The sequence below is a fragment of the Erinaceus europaeus genome, chromosome X, assembly GCF_950295315.1.
Source record: "Erinaceus europaeus chromosome X, mEriEur2.1, whole genome shotgun sequence".
NCBI lineage: Eukaryota > Metazoa > Chordata > Mammalia > Eulipotyphla > Erinaceidae > Erinaceus > Erinaceus europaeus.
Window position 1 is genome coordinate 115,419,088 of NC_080185.1, and position 24,051 is coordinate 115,443,138.

The window sequence follows — 24,051 nt, forward strand, 5'->3', positions numbered from 1 at the left end:
CCAGGAGGTGGCACAGTGGATAAGACACTAGACTCTCAAGCATGAGGTCATGAATTTAATCCCCAGCAGCACATGTGCCAGAGTGATGTCTGGTTCTTTCTCTCCTATCTTTCTCATTAATAAATAAATATTTTAAAATAATAAATGTATCATTTTCTCCAACTATTCTTATTAAACCATAGATTAGCAACTATACATAGACACTGGCCACCAATGAAACCAAAGCTTTTCTGTCAGACAAAATACCTGGCTCTACTTTGAAAATATGCAACTTATTAGGCTTGCTGCTCTCTAACATCATCAGTTAATGTGTTGCTAAAGGAACCCATTATTATTTTTGTAATATTATATTTATTTATGAGAGGGATAGGAGGAAAGAACCAGACATCACTCTGGCACATGTGCTGCCGGGAGACTGAACTCGGTACCTCATGCTTGAGAGTCCAACACTTTATCCACTGTGCCACCCCCCGGGCCACCCCACTATTGTTATTATTGCTGTTGTTGTGTCACATATTTGTGGGTTTATTTTTATTTTTTAATATTTATTTATTTTCCCTTTTGTTGCCCTTGTTGTTTTTCATTGTTGTTTGTAGCTATTATTGTCGCTGTTATTGACGTTGTCATTGTTGTTGGATAGGACAGAGAGAAATGGAGAGAGGAGGGGAAGACAGAGAGAGGGAGAGAAAGACAGACACCTGCAGACCTGCTTCACCGCCTGTGAAGCGACTCCCCTCCAGGTGGGGAGCCAGGGGCTCGAACCGGGATCCAACCGCCGGTCCTTGCGCTTTGCGCCACCTGCGCTTAACCCGCTTAAGCGCTTTTGTGCCACTTGCGCTTAAGCCTGTGGGTTTACTTTGCAAAATTATTTTAAGTGGATTTTATAAATTTACAACTCTTACTCTTTTTTTATTTTATTTTTTTTTCCTCCAGGGTTATTGCTGGGCTCGGTGCCTGCACCATGAATCCACCGCTCCTGGAGGCCATTTTCCCCCCTTTTGTTGCCCTTGTTGCTGTAGCCTCTTTATGGTTACTATTATTGCCATTGTTGATGTTGTTCGTTGTAGGATAGGACAGAGAGAAATGGAGAGAGGAGGGGAAGACAGAGGGGGAGAGAAAGATAGACACCTGCAGACCTGCTTCACCGCCTGTGAAGCCACTCCCCTGCAGGTGGGGAGCCGGGGGCTCCAACCGGGATCCTTAAACCAGTCCTTGCGCTTTGCGCCACATGCGCTTAACCCACTGCGCCGCCGCCCGACCCCCAAAACTCTTAGTCTTAGAAGAGCTCCACAGGCTTCCCTGATGAAGATCGAAAGCACAAAATAAGCAACACTAAATCTTTTCAGCTAAAACAATGATTTCCAAGCAGCCTTCTGTTAATTTTTAATCTAAAACCTGTTGCTTTGTTAAAGATTTTTTTAAATTTTATTTTCCCTTTTTGTTGCCCTTGTTGTTTATCGTCGTTGTTGTAGTTATTATTGTTGTTGTTACTGCTGTCCTTGTTGTTAGGTAGCACAGAGAGAAATGGAGAGGGGAGGGGAAGACAGAGAGGGGGAGAGATAGACACCTGCAGACCTGCTTTCACAGCCTGTAAAGCGAACCCCCTGCAGGTGGGGGGGGGGGCTCCAACCAGGATCCTGATGCGGGTCTGTGCACTTTCTGCCATGTGCAATTAACCTGCTGAGCCACCACCTGGCTCCCAAATGAGATTTTTTTATAAAAATGATTTGTGATTGTGAATGATACCAATCACCTAATTTGCCAACATACAGACCAATGATTCAAAAGATGAACTAAAAGCATCAATTAGCCAGGCTTCCCCACACAGAATCCTTCCTCTTAATTCAAAATGGGACTGTGTGTCTTGTTTTCCCCCTAATGGACTTGAACTAGCTTGCCACCCTTATTATAATAGCATCAGGATCCATTTAACCAGCATACGGGAACACCCATGAATGGCCAGAACTGTGACCACAATGCAGGCCCTTGAGGTCTGCTTTCAAAGGTGCTCCAAGCCCAGAGGATAGTGGACAAAGAAAGCTGGATGTAAGGCCTGCCTTTTCAGGACTGCTGGTCAACTAGGGACTAGTGGCTCAAACAGGCACAAGCAATGCTCAACTGCATACCCAGCATGCTTGCTGCCTTTGTTTGTTTTTTCCCAGAGCACTGCTCAGCTCCTGCTTGGGGGGGGGGGGGGGGGCGCTGAACCTGGGACTTAAGAGCCTCAGATTTGACTCTTTATATAAACTGCCTTGTGCCCTCCACCAGCCCAGAGGTGCTTTAACTACACAAAACATGGAACAGGTTTGTTTTTGTTGCCCTCGGGCTGAGAATCACATATATTTTCTGGCTCCTCTGAGTCAGAGGAGTCCTCAGAGTCCAACAAACTTACCTGATGGCCCAAAATCAGATTTTTTTTTAAATTAAATTTTCCTGGGCTACCTCATCAGCCACAACACTATACCAGCACTACCAGAAGGCCAACCTAGCTGCCCAGGACTACCTGGCTTGGAATTGCAAGTTAATAGCATAACTAAGTGGCCCAAGTTTAATTCCATTAGAATCACATCATGGAGCCAGAGCTCTAAGATTACTGACAAACAGGAGAAAAGAACATGAATGCAGACTTCACAGGCATTTGACTCACTCCTGAGTCATACCCAGTACATAGATGCCAAGAGTAATGTCTTTTGACTCATTATTAACAATTAGAATAAATGTTTTTGAAGACCTCACAGGTGGCATATTTCTCACCTAGTACCCCCTAACTGAAAAGCAAAGGAAGCTAGAATGTTCTAGTCAGACCCTTTATTTTACAAGTGTGGGTATTCAAAGTACAGCAAGAGTGACAGGTCTCCCCCAAAAGCATAAGGGATAAGGGGATACAAGAACAGTTCTTTTTTGAAAAAAGAAGAACTCTTAGGGCCTGGGGAGACAGCAAAGTTTTCATACAAAAGGCTTTCATGCCTGAGGCTCTAAGGTCCTAGGTTTAATTCCTTGCACCACAAGCCAGAGCTGAGCAGTGCTCTAGTCTAATTTTTCAACTATTGATATTCATATTTATTTACTTATTTTTTTGCCTCCAGGGTAATTGCTGGGGCTCAGTGCCAGCACTATTAATCCACCACTCCTGGTGGCCATTTTTTTCTTTTTCTTCAATAGGACATAAATTGAGGGAGGAAAGGGAGAATACAGAAGGAGAGAGAAAAATAGACACCTACAGGCCTGCTTCACCACTCCTGAAATGTCCCTACTGCAGGTGGGAAGCAGGGGCTCAAACCTGGGTCCTTCCACATGTGCTCTTAACCAGGTGCATCCCTGATATTTATATCTTTTTTTTTTGTCTCCAGGGTTATTGCTGGGACTCGGTGCCTGGACTCGGTGCCTGGACTCCGAATCCACTATTCCTGGCGACTATTTTTCCTTTTTGTTGCCCTTGTTGTTTATAGTTGTTATTATTAATGTTGTTATTGCTGTCGTTGTTGCTGGATAGGTCAGAGAGAAATAGAGAGAGATGGGGGAGAGAAAAATAGACACCAGCAGACCTGCTTCACCACCTGTGAAGCCATCTCCCTGCAGGTAGGGAGCCCAGGGGGCTCAAAACAGGTTCCTTATCGCTGGTCCCTGCGCTATGCGCCATGTGTGCTCAAGTCGCTGCGCTACCGCCCAGCCCCGATATTTATATCTATTAATGAGAAAAGAATACAGATTCAGGGTTTTAATCTGGAGCCTCAGGCATGCAAATCCTGTGCTATCAAGAGTTCTTACTCCCTGGGAATCGGCGGTAGCGCAGTGTATGGCGCGCAACACATGGACCAGCGTTAAGGGTCCCGGTTCTAGCCACCAGCTCCCTACCTGCAGGGGGTGAAACAGGTCTGCAGGTGTCTTTTTCTCTCCCCCTCCTCTCGATTTCTCTCTGACCTATCCAACAATGACAACAATAATAATGACAATAATAAGGGTAACACAAAACGGAAAAATGGCCTCCAGGAGCAGTGGATTCATACTGAAGGCACTGAGCCTCAGCAATAACCCTAAAGGCAAAAAAAAAAAAAAAAAAAAAAAAGAGTTCTTACTCCCAAAACACATTCATAGGGACTCAAGATCTAATATAGATTTTAATACACACATGGGGAGGGGGGGATGAGAGGGGAGCACAGACAGAGAAAGAATATGCTCTCCTTGATATTCCTTTTTCTCTCTCTCTCTCTCTCTCTCTCTCTCTCCAGGGTTATAGCTGGGGCTCAGCGCCTGCACTACGAATCCACTGCTCCTGGCGGCCATTTTTCCATTGTTGCTGTTGTTGGATAGGACAGAGAGAAACTAAGAGAGGAGGGAAAGACAGAGGGGGAGAGAAAGATAGACACCTGAAGACCTGCTTCACCACTTGGGAAGCATCGCCTCTGAATGTGGGGAGTCGGTGGCTTGAACCAGGATCCTCATGCTTTTGCAGTATGTGCACTTAACCCAGCCCCTTCCCTCCCTCCCTTTCTTTTTTTCCTGCTCAACTCTGGTTTATGGTAGTGCAAGGATTGAACCTAGGATTTTGGAGCTGCAGGCCAGAGGGTCTATTTGCATAACCATTATGCTACCTACCCCTGCCCTCTCCATGTTATTTCCTTACCATCAAAACTTCATTATGAATAACAGGCTAAGGCTGCCCGGGTGATTGCAGTGAATAAAGCAGTGGACTTGCGAGTATGAAATTCTGAGTTTGATTCCCTGCTGGCATCACATGTACCAGAGTGAGGCAATGATTCTTTCTCCGTCATTAAAGAAAGGAAGAAGGAAGAGGAGGAGGAGGAGGAGGGAATTAAGAATAACTGGCTAGGAATCCTCCTCAATCTTTACTTTCTCATTGCACAATTAATGTTAGATGCCACAGCCACACCCTGCCAATCTAGGACTTGCCAGTTTCTCCTGCTTCTTTCTAAACTGCATGACCACAGTTCACTCTCCCTCTGGCCAGTGTCAGTTCATTGTTTCCTGGCTTCCTCTTCACTCAGTTAAAGGTTTTCCTCATTTTTATAAAGGAACAGAGAAAGCCAATGGTGAAACAGCATTTCAAGAAGCAACACCCAAATTATGCCGTAAACTGTTTAAAACTTCAGAGGATGTCAGAATCTCCAAGCCTCGTCCAGAGGTTACCCTCTTTAGAGCCTAGGGAAAAAAAATCCTCAAAATGTGCAGATGAGCATTCACAGGTGCTTACCAATGCCACTCCTTGGAAGTGGCTGAGTAACCTTGAACCACTATTTCTTCTTGAAGCTTCACTCTCCTCACCTTTATCATGAGAATGGAGGAACCATCTTCACTAGCTACTAAGCCCTAAAGCTGCTGTGGTAATTATAATTACTCCACTGAACCTCAGCTACCTCTCCCTGTACCATGTGCAGCAGCAATCACCATTTTATCTCCTGACTCTCCCCACAGCCTCCCCTCCTGTCCATCCTCATCTAAGAAACGTGGGAAATGCTTTGTTTTCTCCAAGTCACTTCTCTCCACACAAACACTCTGGAGTTTTTGTAGTTTTTTTTAACTCTCAGAACATGAAAAACCCTACGAGGTGCGCATACCCCCCCCCCCCCATCGTCAACCACGCGGACAAGGAGGTTCGGAAAGGAGGAGACAGGAGGCCTAAGTCACGTGCAGCAACAGGGTGCAGAAGCCTGGTCCTGTTCCAAACCGTCTTTTTATTCAACAGTGTGCTCTCCAAGAGCCTTTACATTAGGGTGATAAAACGTCATGTGAGATGTGAGCACTCACAAGATAATTAAAAAAAAAAAAAAGGAAGAGAAATTCTATCTTTCAAATGCTAGCAAGAAAAAAAAAAAAGCTGCTTCATCCAATTCGAAGGCAGAAAAAAAGGAATTAGACGCTCCAAGTGGGACCCGCGGGAAGCGCAGATCGAGTCTACAGCAACGCTCCCGAGTTTAAAAGGCTCGAGCACAAGGCCGGCAGTCCCACCCCGACCCCCACGATACAGGAACCCCAGAAAAGCCTGAGGAATGCTGCTCCCCTTTCTAATTCCCACACTAGGTTGAGACGGCCCCAGCCCCCTCTTCAGGATAGCCTGGGTGCTCCGACCCTCCCCATTCGGGGGCTTACAATTCCCGCGCCCAGACCTCATTCCCCCTCCCACTCGTAGTCGCTTCCTTTCCCGTCCCCAGTCCCTTTCCGGGGACTCCTTCTCCCACACTGAGAATCCATTAAGAAGAGCGGCGCGCTGGCGCCTTCCCGGACCGCAGCTCCCACGAGGGGCGCCCAGGCCCTCCCCGGGGGGCTACTCAGTCGCCCTCGAGGCAGGGGCAAGTCACGCGGGCAGGCGGGAGCGCAGCACGCCCCCCGCCCGCGCCTCAGCGCCATGCGCCGCGAGCCACGCTGCGCCGCCAGCCGGGCCCCCAGGGGCCCTGCCACCGCTGGGGGGCCCCGCCCTCACCGAGTGGCGCGCAGAGCACCGAGCGGGGACCCCGGCGGGGGCAACCGAGCTGCACGCGGTGCGGGTGGCCCGATTAGAGCCCCCCCTCCAGGCAGCTCGGCCAACGGGGGCGGGGGCAGTCCCCCAGGGCCCCGCGCAGAGCCCGAGACGGCCGAGGCGGGAGCGCGGCCTCCGCCCGCCACCGATACACGCGGCCCCGCGGTGCGCCCGTCTGGCGCCGCGGCCCCGGGAGGCAGCCGGCAGCCACCGACCAAGCAGCGAGGGCCGCCCTCATTGTTCGACACGCCGTGCGCCCCGCCCGGCCGGCCCCCACTGGCCCCAAACCGCCCGCCGAGCGCGGGGCCGCGTCGCAGGTGGCGACCGCGCACCTCACCTTTGGCGCCGAGCATGAAGTCAAGCGTGCTGTGCCGTGCTGCTGCCATAATGCGGCGAGGCCCTGGGCCATGCCTGGGGGAACGGACGCGGGAGACTGGGGGGCCGCGCGGCGTGTCAGGCTGCGGGCGGCGGGGAGTGCGCCGCGCCAGGGAGGCCCAGGCTGGGAGGTGGGAGGGACCGCCCCGCCGGGAGCGACCCAGGGCGCGGGGGCGGGGCCGGGCCCGCCTCCGGGAGGGAGGAAGCAAGGACGCCCGCAGCCCCGAACTCTGAGCGAGGGGTGTGAGGCCTCGCTAATGCAATGGTGGAAACGTGGGCGCTGTGCTCCTGGCGTGCGTCACCAATGGCCGCGCCCGCGCTGGCGACCAGGCAGCTCCCGCCATCCGTTAGGTCACCTTAGGTTTAAACACCGCTGCTCGACTTCCGGGAGGCCCACCCCTCCCTGCACCTCTATGGAGACCATCCCCCAAGCTGAGCCCCTCTTTCCAGACCTAGTCAAGACAAATAAAATGTCAGGAGCCACCCTTGTCGTCTGAAAGTACCGTCACTGCCCTTTTCTTAACTCTTCAAAGGCTACTACTCTTAAGCCCATTTCATGTACGACTGCCATGATTATTAGCCAGGATTGACCTCTGAGTTTAAGGATTAAATAGGAAGAGCTTAGACCTTTTAAATGGCCTAGGTTTTCACGCAAAATGGCAAAGGGGGAAGAGGCAAGTAAAAGGATCACGTTGCTACAATTGCTCCTCCATTACTGATGCCTCTGTACCTGGCAATGAGCCTTTCCGCAGCGGACTTGTTTTTGACTTTGGGATTATGGCTGATACTCAACAAGCAGTCACAAAAGATAAAACTTGTGTCTGCACTAAAGCCCGCCTGTAATATCACTGGGCAAAAGTCTCCACGATGCCATCAGTTTTCTGTGCTTCTTTCACCGTCTTGAAGCCTTGCAGGAATTGCTGTAATGACTGGGCAAAATTTAGATCAGTGAGAGAATCGCCACAAAAACAGAGATCCTAGATATGAAACTCCTCTAGCTAGCAGCCAATGCCTAGTGAGTACCTTCACTTTTTCCATAAGAATTGGCCACAGAGCACTGCTCAGCTGACTTATGGAGGTGCTGGGGACTGAACCTGGGACCTTCAATGCCTCCTGCATGAAAGACTTTTTGCATAACTATTATGTTATCTCCTTAGTCCCAAGAATTGGCTAGTTTGTTCTTCAAAAGATTGCTCTGTTAAGAATTAGATAACCTTTTCAGAAACTGCTTTTTCATTTTTTCCTACCAGGACACCTGTGTATTGTTCTGCAGGTTCTCCCATCTTCTACAGACCCCCCAGGTTCTTAGTTTCACTAGCCAGTCGGCTATGCTAGCCTTCAGTTTCTCCACGTCGACCTGTAGTGTAGTTCCTTCTTTCTGTGGAGTTCAGTCATTGGGAAGACAAGTGTTCAGGGCTATGTGACATACCCAGCAGCATAGGGCCTTATTCTGAGGGGCACTAAATTTGGATTCTCTGCTGTCACTGTCCTGACATTTCCATTTGCACTGGACCGGAATATTAAATAACCAATCCAGTCCTGCAGACTGTGTCCTGCAGTGCAGCCTGCCTGCCATGGCCACCACTCACCTCCTGCTTGGGCTCATGCTTCAAAGATGTTTTCAGCATAATGGTTATGCAAACAGACTCTCATACCTGAGGCTTCTAAACCCCAGGTTCAATCCCCCACACCACCATAAACCAGAGCTGAGCAGTGCTCTGGTAAAAAAATCTTAAGGGCCAGATGATGGTACATCAGGTTGAGCACACATGCTACCATGCAGGAGGATCCAGGTTCAAGCCCCAGGTCCACTCGCAGGGGAAAAGTTTCATGAACGGTGAAACAGTGCCTCTCTCCCTCCCCATTCCCTATCAATTTCTGCCTGTCTCTAATATATTTTTTAATTGTGTGTATGTATTCAGAGAAAGAGAGAGAGAGAACAACTTTGGCATGTGAGGCATTAAGGAACTGAACCTGGGGCCTTATATATTCAAATCCTGTGCTCTGCCCGGTGAGTCGCCCCCCCCCCCACCATCTTGGATTTTTTTTTTTAAATCATCAGAGCACTTGTCAGCTCTTGTTTATGGTGGTGCAGGGGACAGAACCTGGGACCTCGGAGTCTCAAGCATGAAAGTTTCTTTGCATAACCATTATGCTGTCTATCCCCCCATCTTGGATTCTTTTTTTTAAATATTTATTTATTTAATTTATTCCCTTTCTGTTGCCCTTGTTGTTTTATTGTTGTAGCTGTTGTTGATGTTGTCGTTGTTGGATAGGACAGAGAAAAATAGAGAGAGGAGGTTGAAGACAGAGGGGAAAAGAAAGATAGACACCTGCAGACCTGCTTCACCGCCTGTGAAGCGACTCCCTTGCAGGTGGGGAACCGGGGGCTCGAACCGGGATCCTTATGCCGGTCCTTGCGCTTTGTGCCATGTGAGCTTAACCCGCTGTGCTACCGCTGGACTCCCCCATCTTGGATTCTTAAATCAACTTGCTAGTCAACAAAATCTGGGCAATTATGAACATATGAATAGCATGGATTAATGTCCTCTGGCCACTTGTCTGTCACGGGCCAAAAGAGAAAAGCAGCCTTTGTTATCTGAGCATTGGCTGAGTGTTCTCCTAGTGAACAGCAGACAAGAACACTCTGACCAGAATTGGAGAGGATTAGAGCAAGTCATGTCTCAAACCCACAAAGCATGAAAGTTTTTGGTGACTTATCAGCAAATATCACCAAATCCCAATACTGGCTGATTTGAGTGACTACTTCCTCTTTTAAAAAAAGTTTGCCTTTTTCTTTTATTATCTTTATTTAACGGATAGAGACAGCCAGAAATCTAGAGGGTAGGAAGAAAGAGAGGGAGAGAGACACCTGCAGCACTGCTTCAGTGATCAAAAGCTTTCCTCCTGTAGGTGGGGACCAGGTCTTGAACCCCGGTCCTTGTGCATTATAACATGTGCACTCAACCAGGTGCACCACGACGATCTAGCCCCTACTAATGCTTCTTTACTATCACAGATGTAGACTGGCACTCATTTTCCCTGCTTCTAGACTAGAGTTATACGCTATCCAATCATGAAATTACCCCTGATAACATCAGCCCAGAGCAACACCAGTTTCTTTCTTTTGTTTTGTTTTCTCTTTTTTTTTTTAATTTTACCAGATCACTGCTTAACAGGGTGAGGATTGAACCTGAGAACTTGGAGCCTCAAGCATGAGAGCCTCTTCACATAACCATTATGCTATCTCCCTTACCTGCAACACCAATTTCCTTAAAAAATTCACCAAAGCGGAAGTCGGCGGTAGCACAGCGGGTTAAGCGCATGTGGCGCAAAGCGCAAGGACTGGCATAAGGATCCCGGTTTGAGCCCCCGGCTCCCTACCTGCAGGGAAGTCGCTTCACAAGCGGTGAAGCAGGTGTGCAGGTGTCTGTCTTTCTCTTCCCCTCCTCTCTCCATTTCTCTCTGTCCTATCCAACAACGACGACATCTATAACTACAACAATAAAAAAAAAAGGACAACAAAAGGGAATAAATATTAAAAAAAAAAAAAAGTTCACCAAAGCACCTGACACGGGCCCAGTCCTCTGTGTGGTCCTCTCTCCTTTCATGCAATGGGAAAAACAACCTTGTGGGGCTGGGTGGTGGTACACCAGGTAAAGTGCACAGATTACTGTTTGTGGACCCAGATTCAAGCCCTTGGTCCCCACCTGCAGGAGCTATGTTTCACAAGTGGCAGAGCAGTGCTGTAATTTCCTTTTTTCTGTCTCTTTCTCCCTCTCTGTCTCAATCTCTATTAAAAAAAAAAAAAGCTGGCCACTGGGAACAATGGAGCTGTGTAGGCATTGAACTCCAGTGATAACCCTGGTAGCAAAAGAAAAAAGCAAGTCTGATTTTGTTCCTCTCGAGATACTTACCTGGAGGTGACCGGAGGACAGTGACAATAGTGGCAACGAGATAAAATCTTTGGTTATAGTCAAAGACCATAGGAGACCCTCTGAGCAAAATGCTACTTAGTGCTAGGTATTACTCTTACCTAAAACTCACTTCCTTATAGGTCTGTCTGCTTACTGGAGGTCAGGGCAAATAAAACATCTGTGACAGTCTTTATGAATTTAGTGGAAGAATCTCACACTGTCTTGTACATAGCAACAGTAACTACCTTCAGGAAGAAGGAAGTTGAAAAGGAAAAGAGCCCACTGTTTTTTTTGTTTGTTTGTTTGTTTTTAAAAGTAGTTGCAGGGAACCTAGCTGGAAACATCCCCAAGCTGTAAGAACCCCGAAGTGCTATTATCCCCATTCTTCCTTGTGTGTGTATGTGGGTGGGGGGAGAGGAAGATGGTGCTTTCAGCATCTATACCTACCATCAAAGCCTTTGTTTCACTGTTATGTTCTCTGCTATTTGAAGAGTTCACCTAGGACCCTTGGAGACATGCTGCCTCCGTATGTGCAGCTGTGGTGAAATCACTTCCTCTCTTGAAAACCCTGGCCTCAGCTAGTAGAGTTAGAATGGCTGACAGAAATCTGGACCACTGCCCTGCCATTTTTTTCAGATGAACATGGGCCTCACCCAGCTAGTTATAGGGGAAAAAAGTGCCTGTCCAAGACAGACATGGAATCTTTGACACAGTGATTCCCAACTTTGGCTGCACATTGGAATTACCTGGGGAGCTTTCAAACCGCCAGCTGCTGCCTGGGCCCAAACCCAGGTACAGCCTGAGCTTTGGAATGGCTTAACAAAAATCCATAAAAACAAACCCAGAAGATTCCAATGTCAAGTCAGGGGTGTCACTACCAAAAAAACAAAACAAACAACAACAACAACAAAAGCAACACAGTATGAACCACTCCACATCCATGAGGATGACTCTAATATAAGTAAATACATATATTTTTTTAAAACTCCAAAATAACAAATGTTGGCGAGGATGTGGAGGACATTGGAACTCAAATACATCACTAGTAGGGATATAAAACAGTGCAGCTGCTGTGGAAAACAGTTTGGCAGTTCCTGAGAAAGTTAACCATAGAGTTGCTGCAGGACCCAGCAATCCTACTCTTGCATACACTCAAGAGAATGGAAAACCAGTGTTTAAACAAAAACCTGAATGTTGATAACATAGCTACTCAGAATAGTCCACAAATGAAAACAACCAGCTGCCCGACAACAGATGAGCAGATAAGCACAGTTATCATTCAGCCATGAAAAGGAACAGTATGTGAAAATAAATAGCAGGAGGGCAAGAGAGATAACATGATTACTATACAAAAAGACATTCATGCCTGAGGCTCCAAAGTCCCAGGTTCAATCCCCTCAACCATTAGCCTGAATCAGTGCTTTGGTAAAAGAAAGAAAATAAATAGCATGAATACATGCTACAACCTAGATTAACTTCAAAGACAGTGTATTAAGTGAAGGTAGCCTATTACAAAAGGGCAAATACTGTAGATATGGTTCCATTTGAAATTTCCAGAACATGCAAATCCATAAATATATAAATCCAGTTAGTGGTTGCTAATGTTTGGAAAGAACAGAGAAGTAGTTTCTTAATGAGAATGGGGTTCCTTTTTGAGGTGATACAAATATTTTGGAATTTGATCCAGGTGTGGGGGAGAGTAAAACCATCACCCCAAAGGGACAGGATTGTCTGATATGGCCCTGGTGGGACACGTAACCTGGGCTTGATAAATTAGGCTTGAACTCTTCTAGTGGGGACTGTTTTAAGGGACTAGTTGATATGCTAAAACTGAATTTGAAAATCAAAGGACATCAGTCAGAGATTCGCACTTCCCACTTCAATCCTGCTTGTCTTGGGCCTTCCAAAGAATGAGAAGATGTGCAGGCACTGTTTTAGGAGGAAATTCGTGGAAAAATCTTCAGGGTCTAGAAAGAAATGGTGGCCTGAAGCTATTGTTCATTTCACCCCAAAACGCAACTCATGATTTTCCAGCCTCACTCCCCACCTGTACAGAAAGGTGGAGGGTAGAGTTGAGCAGAGAATCCTGCCTCCATGGCACATGAGCCTTTGTGGCAACTGCCAAAGGGCCACATTGATTTGGTGTCAGGGGTTGCCCACCTTTGTACATGTGCTTAATGCCAGGGAGGTTTTCACTGTAAAAATGATCAATTTTATGTCATGTGAATTTTACCTTGATTTTTAAAAAAAAGTTTAGAAAGCTATAAATACATAGAAGGGGTAGTGACAGTGATGTAGCTCACTTGGATAGTGTCCTGCTTTTTCATGTGTGTAGCCAAGGTTTGAGCCTGGCCCCCACTATACTGAAGGAAGCTTGGGTGCTCTGGTCTCAGTCTCTCTCTCTCTCTCTCTCTCTCCCTCTCTCTGTCTCTCTCTGCCTTCTTTGTCTTTATTTAAAAGTAAATAAATGTTAAAAACTAAAATGTTGACACTATCATTCAGGACAAAATGGATGGAACTAGAGGTGACTTTGCTAAGTGAAATAGGTAAAGAAATGAAAGACAGCCATTAGCTAGCTTTCCTCATATGTGAAATAGTGACGACTGCTATAGCATAAAATTGTGAGGCTTTGGCCAGGCTGATAGTTCAGAGCTAGGCCAGTGAAAACTACTAGGCTTAAGACATTTACTAGTGCAAAAAACAAGCAGTCAGATTCTAGTTATTCTGAATATTAAAAGACTTCCACACCTGGCAATTGTATAGGACAGATATCTTCCAGGGTGTCTAGGGACACATACCTTTTTTTTTCCCCCCAGGAAACCCAGTTTCATTTTGAAAGGTATACAACCCATGCACTCCTGCCCAGAAGCAAGCAACTGGCTCTCTCCTTGCTGATAGGTCTCCCTCTGTCTCATTTGTGAGGCCAATGGCTCTTCTTTACCTTCTTTTGGTGACTACTTCTTAACTTGTTTATTCCAATATGCCTTCATCTGCTGGCCCACAAATATGTCTTCAATAACTAAAATAAATGAACTTGTTAAAATTAATAAGAACCAAGCTGACTCTAAGACTGTGAAAATTATAGTGGCTACTAGAGGAAAGGGGGCAGGAGGAGGGTTGGTTCTCTTGGATGTGATGGCACAGGAACTTCGGTGGTGGGTGCAGCGAGCTGTATATATACATAGATATAAATACGCACGTATATGTGAAACTATGCACCTAACATCTTGTCATAATGTAAACCCATGTTAAATCAGTTTAAAAAATCAAGCTTGTAGTCCAACCAAGTTTATAAGGTAAAGTTGTATAGAAATTTTTTGTCTCAAAAAAAAAAAAAAGAGAATAAATTTTTGGGCTCAGGAGACAGCACGATGCGTATGAAAAAAGCGTTTCATTTCTGAGGCACCAAAGGTCCCAGGCTCAATCCCCAGCACCCCCATAAGCCAGAGCTAAGCTATGTTCTGGTAAAAAAAATATAGTAAACATCCTTCACCTCCTGAAGCAAACTGGAAGCTCATGCTCATGGGTCCCAGGGTACGGGTCAGTTCCTAGCCCCTTCCAAAGCCCTTAAGAGTTAATTGGTAGAACTCTCTGAATAATTATTTACAAAAAGGGGTGGGGGTAGATAGCGCAATGGTTATGCAAACAGACTCTCATGCCTGGGGCTCCACAGTCCCAGGTTCAACCCCCACACCACCACAAACCAGAGTTAAGCAGTGCTTTGGTTTAAAAGAAAAGGAAAGAAAGAAAGAAAGAAAGAAAGAAAGAAAGAAAGAAAGAAAGAAAGAAAGAAAGAAAGAAAGAAAGAAGGAAGGAAGGAAGGAAGGAAGGAAGGAAGATGCTGTCTCCTTGCTCCTTCACTTCGATTTTTTTTCAGAGTATTCATGTGCAAGGACTTAGGTTCGATCCCCTGCTCCCTGTCTACAGAGGGAATGCTTCATGAGCAGTGAAGCAGGTCTTCAGGTGTGTCTCTTTCTCTCCTTCTCTCTATCTCCCCCTCACCTTTAAATTTCTTTCTTTCTTTCTTTCTTTCTTTCTTTCTTTCTTTCTTTCTTTCTTTCTTTCTCCCTTTCTTTTTCTTTTCTTTTTGCCTTCAGGTTTTTCCGCTAGAGCTCGGTCCCTGCACTACAAATCCACTGCTCTTGGTGGCCATCTTTTTTTCCATTGTTATTGTTACTGTTGTTGGTGCTGTTGTTGTTGGATAGGACAGTGAGAAATTTAGAGAGGAAGTCGGGGGAGAGAAGATAGACATCTGCAGACCTGCTTTACCGCTTGTGAAGTGATCCCTCTGCAGGTAGGGAGCCAGGGCTCGAACCTGGATCCTTGAGCAGTCCTTGTGCTTCACACTATGAGTGCTTAACCAAGTGCACCACCGCCCAACCCCCTCGCCTTTCAATTTCTTTTCTTTTTTTTTCTTTTGTTGTTTTATTTTTGTAGTTATTATTGTTGTTATTGATGTCGTTGTTGGATAGGACAGAGAGAAATGGAGAGAGGAGGGGAAGACAGAGAGGGGGAGAGAAAGATAGACACCTGCAGACCTGCTTCACCGCTTATGAAGTGACTCCCCTGCAGATGGGGAGCTGGGCTCAAAATGGAATCCTTACGTGGGTCCTTGCACTTTATGCCACCTGTACTTAACCCACTGCCTGACCCCCGCCTTTCAATTTTTATCTGTCCTATCTAATAAAATAGAAAGAAGAAGAAGAAGAAGAAGAAGAAGAAGAAGAGGAAAATGGCTGCTAGGAGCAGTGATTTGTATTGCTGGCACTGAGCCCCAACAATAAACTTGATGACGATTAAAAACATATAAATATGTGTGTGTGTGTGTGTGTGTGTGTGTGTACTTTTTTTTTAATTTCTTTGAGAACAGGTCGATTTTTTTTAAAGGTTTTATTTATTATTGATGAGAAATGATAGGAGAGAGAGAAAGAACCAGGCATCACTCTGGTACATGTGCTGCTGGGGATTGAACTCGGACCTCATGCTTAAGAGTTCAAAGCCTTACCCACTGTGCCACCTCCCAGACCACGTATGTGTACTTTTTAAAATAAATGACAAAGTGTTTTTGTTTGTTTGTTTTTCTACCAGAGCACTGCTCAGCTTTGGTTTATGGTGGTGTGGGGGATTGAATTTGGGACTATGGAACCTCAAGCATGAGAATCTGTTTACATAACCATTATACTATCTACCCCCCAGCCGGTTTTCCTTGGAACATTTCAAGCTAGCACCCCAAGTGCCCATCATAATCCTCATATATCTACCTGCTGACCCTTTCATTCCTGTGGCTACTTGGTAGCCATTTTCCTCACCCCTCCAGATTCATGGTGTCTTGAGGCGTGTCCACCACTCCTGCCCTATAGAAAGTTCCTCCAGTTTGAGAAAGCCTAGAGGGGAGGGAGATTGGTAGCCTGAACCTCCTTGTCTCAGCCCTGATAAGATACACCCGTCAGCCTTTCTGAAGAGAAGTCCTCAAGACTCTCTTCAGCATTCAAGTCTCCACCCCACTTCCTCTCCCCTCATTTTCCATCACAAAGACTGGAGCTTTGGGGGAGGGAAGACTCAATTGTTGCCATGTATTATCTAATGGGGACACAATAAAAATTGCTCCCAAAGCAAATAATATAATGGGCAAAAAAAGCAATGCTATGGCTTTTCATCCGAATGTTCCATCGCTGGGGAGCCAGAGACAACCCGAACTGCCCCTGCGGCTCCAGACAGACTATGACCCACATAGTCAACGACTGCCACCTCTCCAGATTCAAAGGAGGTCTCGAAACTTGACATCAGGCTCAACCTGACGCTGTTGACTGGCTACGAAGAAGGGCAAACGCTAGAAGAAGAAGAATCCAAATACAGAGTTTGCTACAGTTTTTACTTAAAGAGGAGACTACATTCTCAACAGTAAACACTAAATATATATGTTTTTGTAAAATGTATTCCTTATTTCTGTAGTCTCTGGAGCAGAACATCTGTGAGTCCTAATTGTGACTCTTCATTTGTTGTTGGTGATAGCTTCTGGCAAAGGATCTGATCTTTCTGAACCTAAGTTTCTTCATCTATGAAGGAGGTGTGATCATGACAATTCTTTGGCACAATTGTTCTGATGATTTTTAAAAAATGTTAAAAATAATAAATAGCATTAGAACAATACCTACCACATAGAAAGCCCCATAGAAGGATTGGTTGTAATTATTAGTGAGCTAAATTTCAAGGTTTAATCCCTGGCACCATCATAAGCCAGAGCTGAGCAGTACCCTGGTCTCTCTCCCTCTTCCTCTCTTCCCCCCTCCATTTTTTTTCTAATCCCCTCTCATATTAATTAAATAGTGATTTATACGACTACAAATTAATAGGAGTGTACATAAACACCATTCCCACCACCGAAAGACTGTCCCATCCCACCCACCCCCCCCCCACCCCACCCCACCCCGGGAAGTCGAACATCCACCCTCACGCTCACCTCAGAGTTTTTACTTTGGTGCCCTACTCCAGATTCAGTCAAATCCTGCTTTTAGTTTCCCTTTCTGTTGTTCTTTCTCTCCCCCCATTCTCTCTCCCTGTATCTCTCCTCATTAAAATAAAACATAAAAAATAGTAAAAATAAAAAGAACACACAGTTCCATAGACTCCAGAATCTCACTAGAAGATAACATGGGGTCTGCGGCCATACCACCCTGAACACTTGTCTGATCTTGGAAGCTAAGCAAGGTCTGGCCTGGTTAGTACTTGGATGGGAGAAAGTAACATTGGGGGCCAGGCAGCAGCACAGCGGGTTAAGTGCACATGGTGCAAAGTGCAAGGACCGGCGCAAGGATCCCGGTTCGAGCCCCTGGCTCCCCACCTGCAGGGGGGTGACCTCACAAGTGGTGAAGCAGGCCTGTAGGTATCTAGCCTTGTCTCCCCCTCTCTGTCTTCCCCTCCTCTTTCCATTTCTCTCTGTCCTATCCAACAACAATGACAGCAATAATAACAATGATAGCGCAAAGCACAAGAACCAGAATAAGGATCCCGGTTCAAGCTCCCGGCTCCCCACCTGCAAGGGAGTCGCTTCACAGGCGGTGAAGCAGGTCTGCAGGTGTCTATCTTTCTCTCCCCCTCTGTCTTCCCCTCCTCTCTCCATTTCTGTCCTATCGAACAACAACATCAATAAGAGCAATAATAACTACAATAATAAAACAACAAGGGCAACAAATGGAATAAATAACTAAATAATAATAACAATAACAATGATAAACAACTAGGGCAACAAAAGGGAAAAAACAGCTTCCAGAAGCAGTGGATTCGAATAACCCTGGAGGAAAAAAAAAAAGAGAAAGAAAGTAAGTAACATCAACAGTCAGTGAAGTTAGAGGTATTATTAACATACCACTTGCTATCTGAAAAAACAGATTTTGTGCAAATATAAAAATGAACTCCCAAGACTTTTGTTAAATAAGTTTTCATCATAAGCAATATAATATATGAGATGCCTCAACTTCAAATCTTTCTTCATGAAAGCCTCTAACATGAGTTGCATTTACATTATGAAGTGGAAAAGTTTAAGAACCTCATAGTGGAAACACAGATAAACTCTAGTGATCAAAGACATTCTCTTTCAATTAATGTAAGATGAGGACATTTCGTAATTACAGAAAATGCCCTGACTGTGGATATTGTGATACAAGCTAACTTTCCAGTTGAATAGACACTCATGGCTAGGGGTGAAATGGACTCTGGATCAACCCACCAGGTTGAACGGGTTCCTTTGAAATGGCAACATTCATTCCTTAATGGGACTCAAGTCCATTAAATTTGAGGGACCAGCCCAAGATTAAGTGCTTGTTAGTGAAATGAAAGCTCAGGGACCAGGACGATGGTGACCCAGCTCCTAAGCCAGGGTTCTTTTCTTTTCTTTTTCTTTATATTTTTAAATATTTTATTTATTTATTAATGAGAAAGATAGGAGGAAGAGAGAAAGAACCAGATATCACTCTGGTACATGTGCTGCCGGGGATTGAACTCAGGGCCTCATGCTTTAGAGTCTAGTGCCTTATCCACTGTGCCACCTCCCGGACCATGCCAGGGTTCTTTTCTTTAAGTAGTATTTATTCACATTTTTATTTATTTATTATTTTATTCACATTTTTATTTTATTGGATAGAGACAGAGAAAAATCAAAAGGGAAAAGGGAGATAGGGAGAGAAAAACAGAGATTCCTGCAACACTGCTTCACCACTCGTGACGTTTCCCTCTTGCAAGTAGGGACCAGAGGCTTGAACCCAGATTCTTGTGAATGGTAACATGTATGCTTAACCAGCTGTGCCACAAACTGGCCCCCAAGTTTATATATATTTATTTATTTATTCATTTTCCCTTTGTTTTTGCCCTTGTTGTTTTATTGTTGTAGTTATTATTGTTATTGTTATTGATGTCTTCGTTGTTGGATAGGACAGAGAGAAATGGAGAGAGGAGGGGAAGACAGAGAGGGGGAGAGAAAGATAGACACCTGCAGACCCGTCGCTTCACCGCCTGTGAAGCGACTGCCCTGCAGGTTGGGAGCCGGGGGCTTGAACCGGGATCCTCTTGCTGGTCCTTGTGCTTTGCGCCATGTGCGCTTAACTGCTGCGCTACCACCCGACTCCCGGTTTCTTTCTTTTTAAAATATGTTATCCTTGGGTCTAGGAGATGGTGCACCTGATTAAGCATGGTAATATATATTGCTTGGTCACCAACTGCAGGGTGAAAAATTTATGAACGGTGAAGCAGGGCTGCAGGTATCTCTCTTTCTCCCTCTCTCCTTCCCCTTTCCCTCTTGATTTCTCTCTGTCTCTATCTAATATATAAATAAATGAAGAAATATGAAAATAAAATACATTGGGAGTCGGGCGGTAGTGCAGTGGGTTAAGCACACGTGGTGCAGAGCCCAAGGACCAGCATAAGGATCCCCATTCAAGCCTCGAGCTCCCCACCCGCAAGGGAGTCGCTTCACAGGCGATGAAGCAGGTCTGCAGGTGTCTATCTTTCTCTCCCCCTATCTTCCCCTCCCCTCTCCATTTCTCTCTGTCCTATCCAACAACAATGACATCAATAACTACAACAAGGACAACAAAAGGGAATCAGTGAATAAATATTAAAAAAATAAAATAAAATACATTATCATTAGGCCCAAGTTCCATTACTGAATGTCCATTATGGGATATAACATTTGCATTGTATTGTGAGTTCTTCATGTACATCATTTCTAATTCTTGCAGCCAAGCAAGGTTTATTCTCTGTTTAAAGGCACAGATACTGGCACCAAGTGATTTAATCAAAAACCACAGGTCTGTAACAGAGTGAGGTTCTGAGCCTGAGTGAATTCCTGACTCCAGAGTCAGCTTTTTTAGTCTATCAGATAGTCGCTCAGCACTGGAAACAAGAGCAGAAAGGAGCACTGAATGGTTCACTCATCCTACATGCAGACTACTGTTGTTTTAAGGAAAGGGGAGAAGAAGAGAATTACATTTTGGCATGCAAAGGCCAAACAATAAATATTCTTCTTTCCTGTTCCTGGATCCCATTGCAGCTTCTTCAAAGCAAGTGAATGTATGCATGTTGACACAGCTCTTATTTTAAGATCTTCTTTGGCTCACTTTTCAGCTTCTACCTTTGGCACAGCCAGTCCCATGACTCCTCTCCATCAGACTCTAAGTATCTGCCTAGAATCTTTCTACAGCAGTTACAGCTAGGATCCACATTGCAAACAGGAATTTACTCCTCCACACCAAGCCACTGCTTTCTTCTGGTTTGATAGCATATTGCCAGGCATGCCATGTTAATCAGAAAACTCTCTCACTTTAAGGGCATATTAATATTAGTATTTTAAAGACACATTCAGTATTTCAGGAGCTTTGACCTTTAGTACTTTTAACTTACATTTTTTAAATATTTATTTTATTGATTGATTTGGATAGAGACAGAGAAATGAATAGGGAAGGGAGAGACACAGAGAGAGAGAGAGAGAGAGACTGAGACCGACCTGCAGCACTGCTCCACTGCTCTTGAAGCTTCCTTGCTGTGGGTAGGGAGTGGGGGCTCGAACCCAGGTCCTTGTATATTGTAATGTGTGCACTCAACTAGGTGCACCACTATCTGCCCCCATAAACCACATTTTTCAAAAATAATTTACAAAGCTATTGTTTTTTCCTTTATGTCTGAGATTCTACTTCAGTTAAAATATACTTATGTCTGAGAGATTCTACTTCAATTAAAATATACTTGTTGACCTGAAAACTTCACAGATAACAATGAATATGTGTTATTTTAAACATGTTCCCTTTTTTAAAAGCCAGGTTTATATACTTTGGTTATTCATACTTAAAAAATTAGGAACTTTGGGAGTCGGGTGGTAGCTCAGTGGATTAAGCACATGTGGCGCAAAGTGCAAGGACTGGCATAAGGATCCCGGTTCGAGCCTCCGGCTCTCCACCTGCAGGGGAGTCACTTTACAGGTGATGAAGCAGGTCTGTAGGTGTCTATCCTTCTCTTCCCCCTCTGTCTTCCCCTCTTCTCTCCATTTCTCTCTGTCCTACCCAACAACAACAATAACAACAACAACAATAAAATAACAAGGGCAACAAAAGGGAATAAATAAATATTTTTTTAAAAAATTAGGAACTTTAAATGAAGATAAAAATCAAAAAAAAAAGAAAAGAAAAAAATTAGGAACTTCATATTACTGTGCTTGTACAAAAAAGAATAAATAAGAATATATTTGACTCTAAGGCAAGATACCTGCTAAATGGGGGGAAAGTGAAAAGAATGTTCTATTACTGCTAAAAAGCAATAGTGTTATCTCTAGTAGGGTCAAATCCTCACCAGGTGCCTCCTTGCCATGAGGTACTAAGACAAACTGACACTAAGGGATGTTTCACAAAACCAATGACCCAGAGGCTGGGTGGTAGCATAGCAGGTTAAGCCCACATGGCACAAAGTGCAAGGACCAGCATGAGGATCCTGATTTGAGCCCCAGCTCCCTACCTGCAGGGGGGTCATTTCACAAGCGGTGAAGCAGGCTTGCAGGTGTCTTTCTCTCCTCCTCTCTGTCTTCCCATCCTCTCTTGATTTCTCTCTGTCTTGTCCAACAACAATAACAGCTATAACAACAGTAACAACCACAACAAGGGCAACAAAATGGGAAAAATAGCCTACAGGAGCAGTGGATTCGTAGTGCTAGCACCGAGCCCCAGCAATAACCCTGAAGGCAAAAAACAAACAAACAACAAAAAAATCAAAAACAATGACCCATAATCTTCAAAAAATGTCAAGATTATAAACTACAAAGAAAAGCTAAGGATGAAAAACAACAACAACAAAAACTAAGGACACATGACATGTGATTCTGGACTGAATCCTAGACCACGAAGGAAAAATAACCAAAGAAGGTATTACTCTGGTGGTAGGAACTGTGTGGAGTTGTACCCTTCTTACCTATGGTTTTTGTCAGTGTTTCCTCTTTATAAATAAAAATTAAAGAAAAGAAGACGTTAGTGAAATAAAGTAGGACAAGGACAGTGAATTGTACTGTAGCTTTGTAGCATGCTAAGTTTCCTGATTTTAATCAGCATACCGTGGTTGTAGAGGAGAATATCGTTGATCTGAGGAACTATACCCTGAAGCATATTGGATACAGGGACATAAGGTCTCTGACTGACTCATAGTCTAGATAAAGATTACACGTATGTCCCATCCTATGGTTCTGTTAATTTATCCTTTCTTAAATAAAAAATAAATTAAAAATAAATAAATAAATATTACACATATGCCTATATAGAAAGAGAGAGAAAGTAAATGGGGCAAATGGCTGAATCGAGGCAAAAGATATACAAGAATCCCTTGGATACTTTCTACAACTTTGCAGTGATTTATTTAAAATGTAATCAAAATGAAAAGATAGCAAAACAGTGAACGTGTAGAAAGCATCAAGATGTTAAAAAAAAAAAAAAAAGAAAGTCAAGGGGGGTGGGCGGTAGCGCAGCGGGTTAAGCGCATATGGCAGGAAGCACTAGAATCCTAGTTTGAGTCCCTGGCTCCCCACCTGCAGGGGGGTCGCTTCATGGGCGGTGAAGCAGGTCTGCAGGTGTCCTTTCCCCCCTCTCTGTCGGTCTTCCCCTCCTCTCAACTTCTCTCTGTCCTATCCAACAACAACGACAGCAATGGCAACAATAACAACTACAAGGGCAACAAAGTGGGAAAAAAATGACCTCTAGGAGCAGTGGATTCATACTGTAAGCACCGAGCCCCAGCAATAACTCTGGAAGAAGAAGAAGAAGAAGAAAAAAACCCCACTGTTCACAGACTTAATAAAAATAGCCAGGAGTCTCAAGCCTCCTACAGACCTGTCAATCTGCACCCACCTCCGGGGCACAGCTCACCTTCACTGAGACCGTGGTGGTTGCCTCGTGGAGCTTCTGCATCTCTGTGGAAGACCTGCGATGCCCGTCTCAGTTCTGGCACTTTGGCATACGTGCGATTGGTATGAGGAAGAGGCAGCTTCATGCAAAGGCAACTCAGAATACATGTTCTGTGCCCATCCTGTGGTCTGCTCAAATCCTCAGTCCTCTGCCACCCAGTTTCCTCCTCACTCTACCACTCCCCTGCTTTCCATTCTCTCCCCATGGCTGGCATCAGGTCTTCAGTCCCTCAAGCCCTCACCTTTGTTCCCCCCAACTCCAACCTGGAGTGATTCGGCCTTTGTTTCTCCCATTCTCCCCACTTGTTGATGATAATGGAAAAGGAACATCTCACATTGGTGTTGACTGGTACATACACATAAATGTCTATGTATGTAAGACATACATATATGTGTGCTTTATTTATTTATTTATTTATATTTCATTTTTTTTACAGACCATTTTTCAGTTCTGGCTTATAATGGTGCAGAGATTAAACCTGGGATTTCAGAACCTCAAGCATGATAAGTGTTATGCTATATTGCCGAGCATATTATGTCTATGTCTAATTGGTTAGAGAATTTATGATGATTTCTTTAGGCCCTTCTACTAGGATTTCAGGCTTATTAGGTCTAAGTCTAATCACAGAGGGTTGTTAGGCACTTTTGTTTTGAGTTAAATAATTGCCTCTTGCTTATGAGTACATGTTCACCTGTTTCCAGTATCCTAGGCCCTGGACTGTAAGTAGCATCTGTAACTTTGTTAGATGATGTGTCATCTGAAACGGAACTAAGTAGTTCCATGTGTTGGGAAAGATCTCACTAGACTAGAGTTGGGAGGCTGACATATCAGGTTTGGTGTTTCTGGCGACAAT

General features: G+C 44.8%; 1 protein-coding gene across 1 annotated transcript in view; it reads right to left on the minus strand.

Moving 5' to 3' along the window:
• SMS (spermine synthase) overlaps positions 1-7,050 on the minus strand; it is a 64,366-nt gene extending 57,316 nt beyond the window's left edge. The window contains exon 1 of the mRNA XM_060182881.1: positions 6,813-7,050. Within this exon, the coding sequence (XP_060038864.1) occupies positions 6,813-6,861 (49 nt within the window). The 5' untranslated portion in view covers positions 6,862-7,050. The remainder of the gene's footprint in view (positions 1-6,812) is intronic.
• Between the last annotated feature and the right edge of the window lie 17,001 nt (positions 7,051-24,051).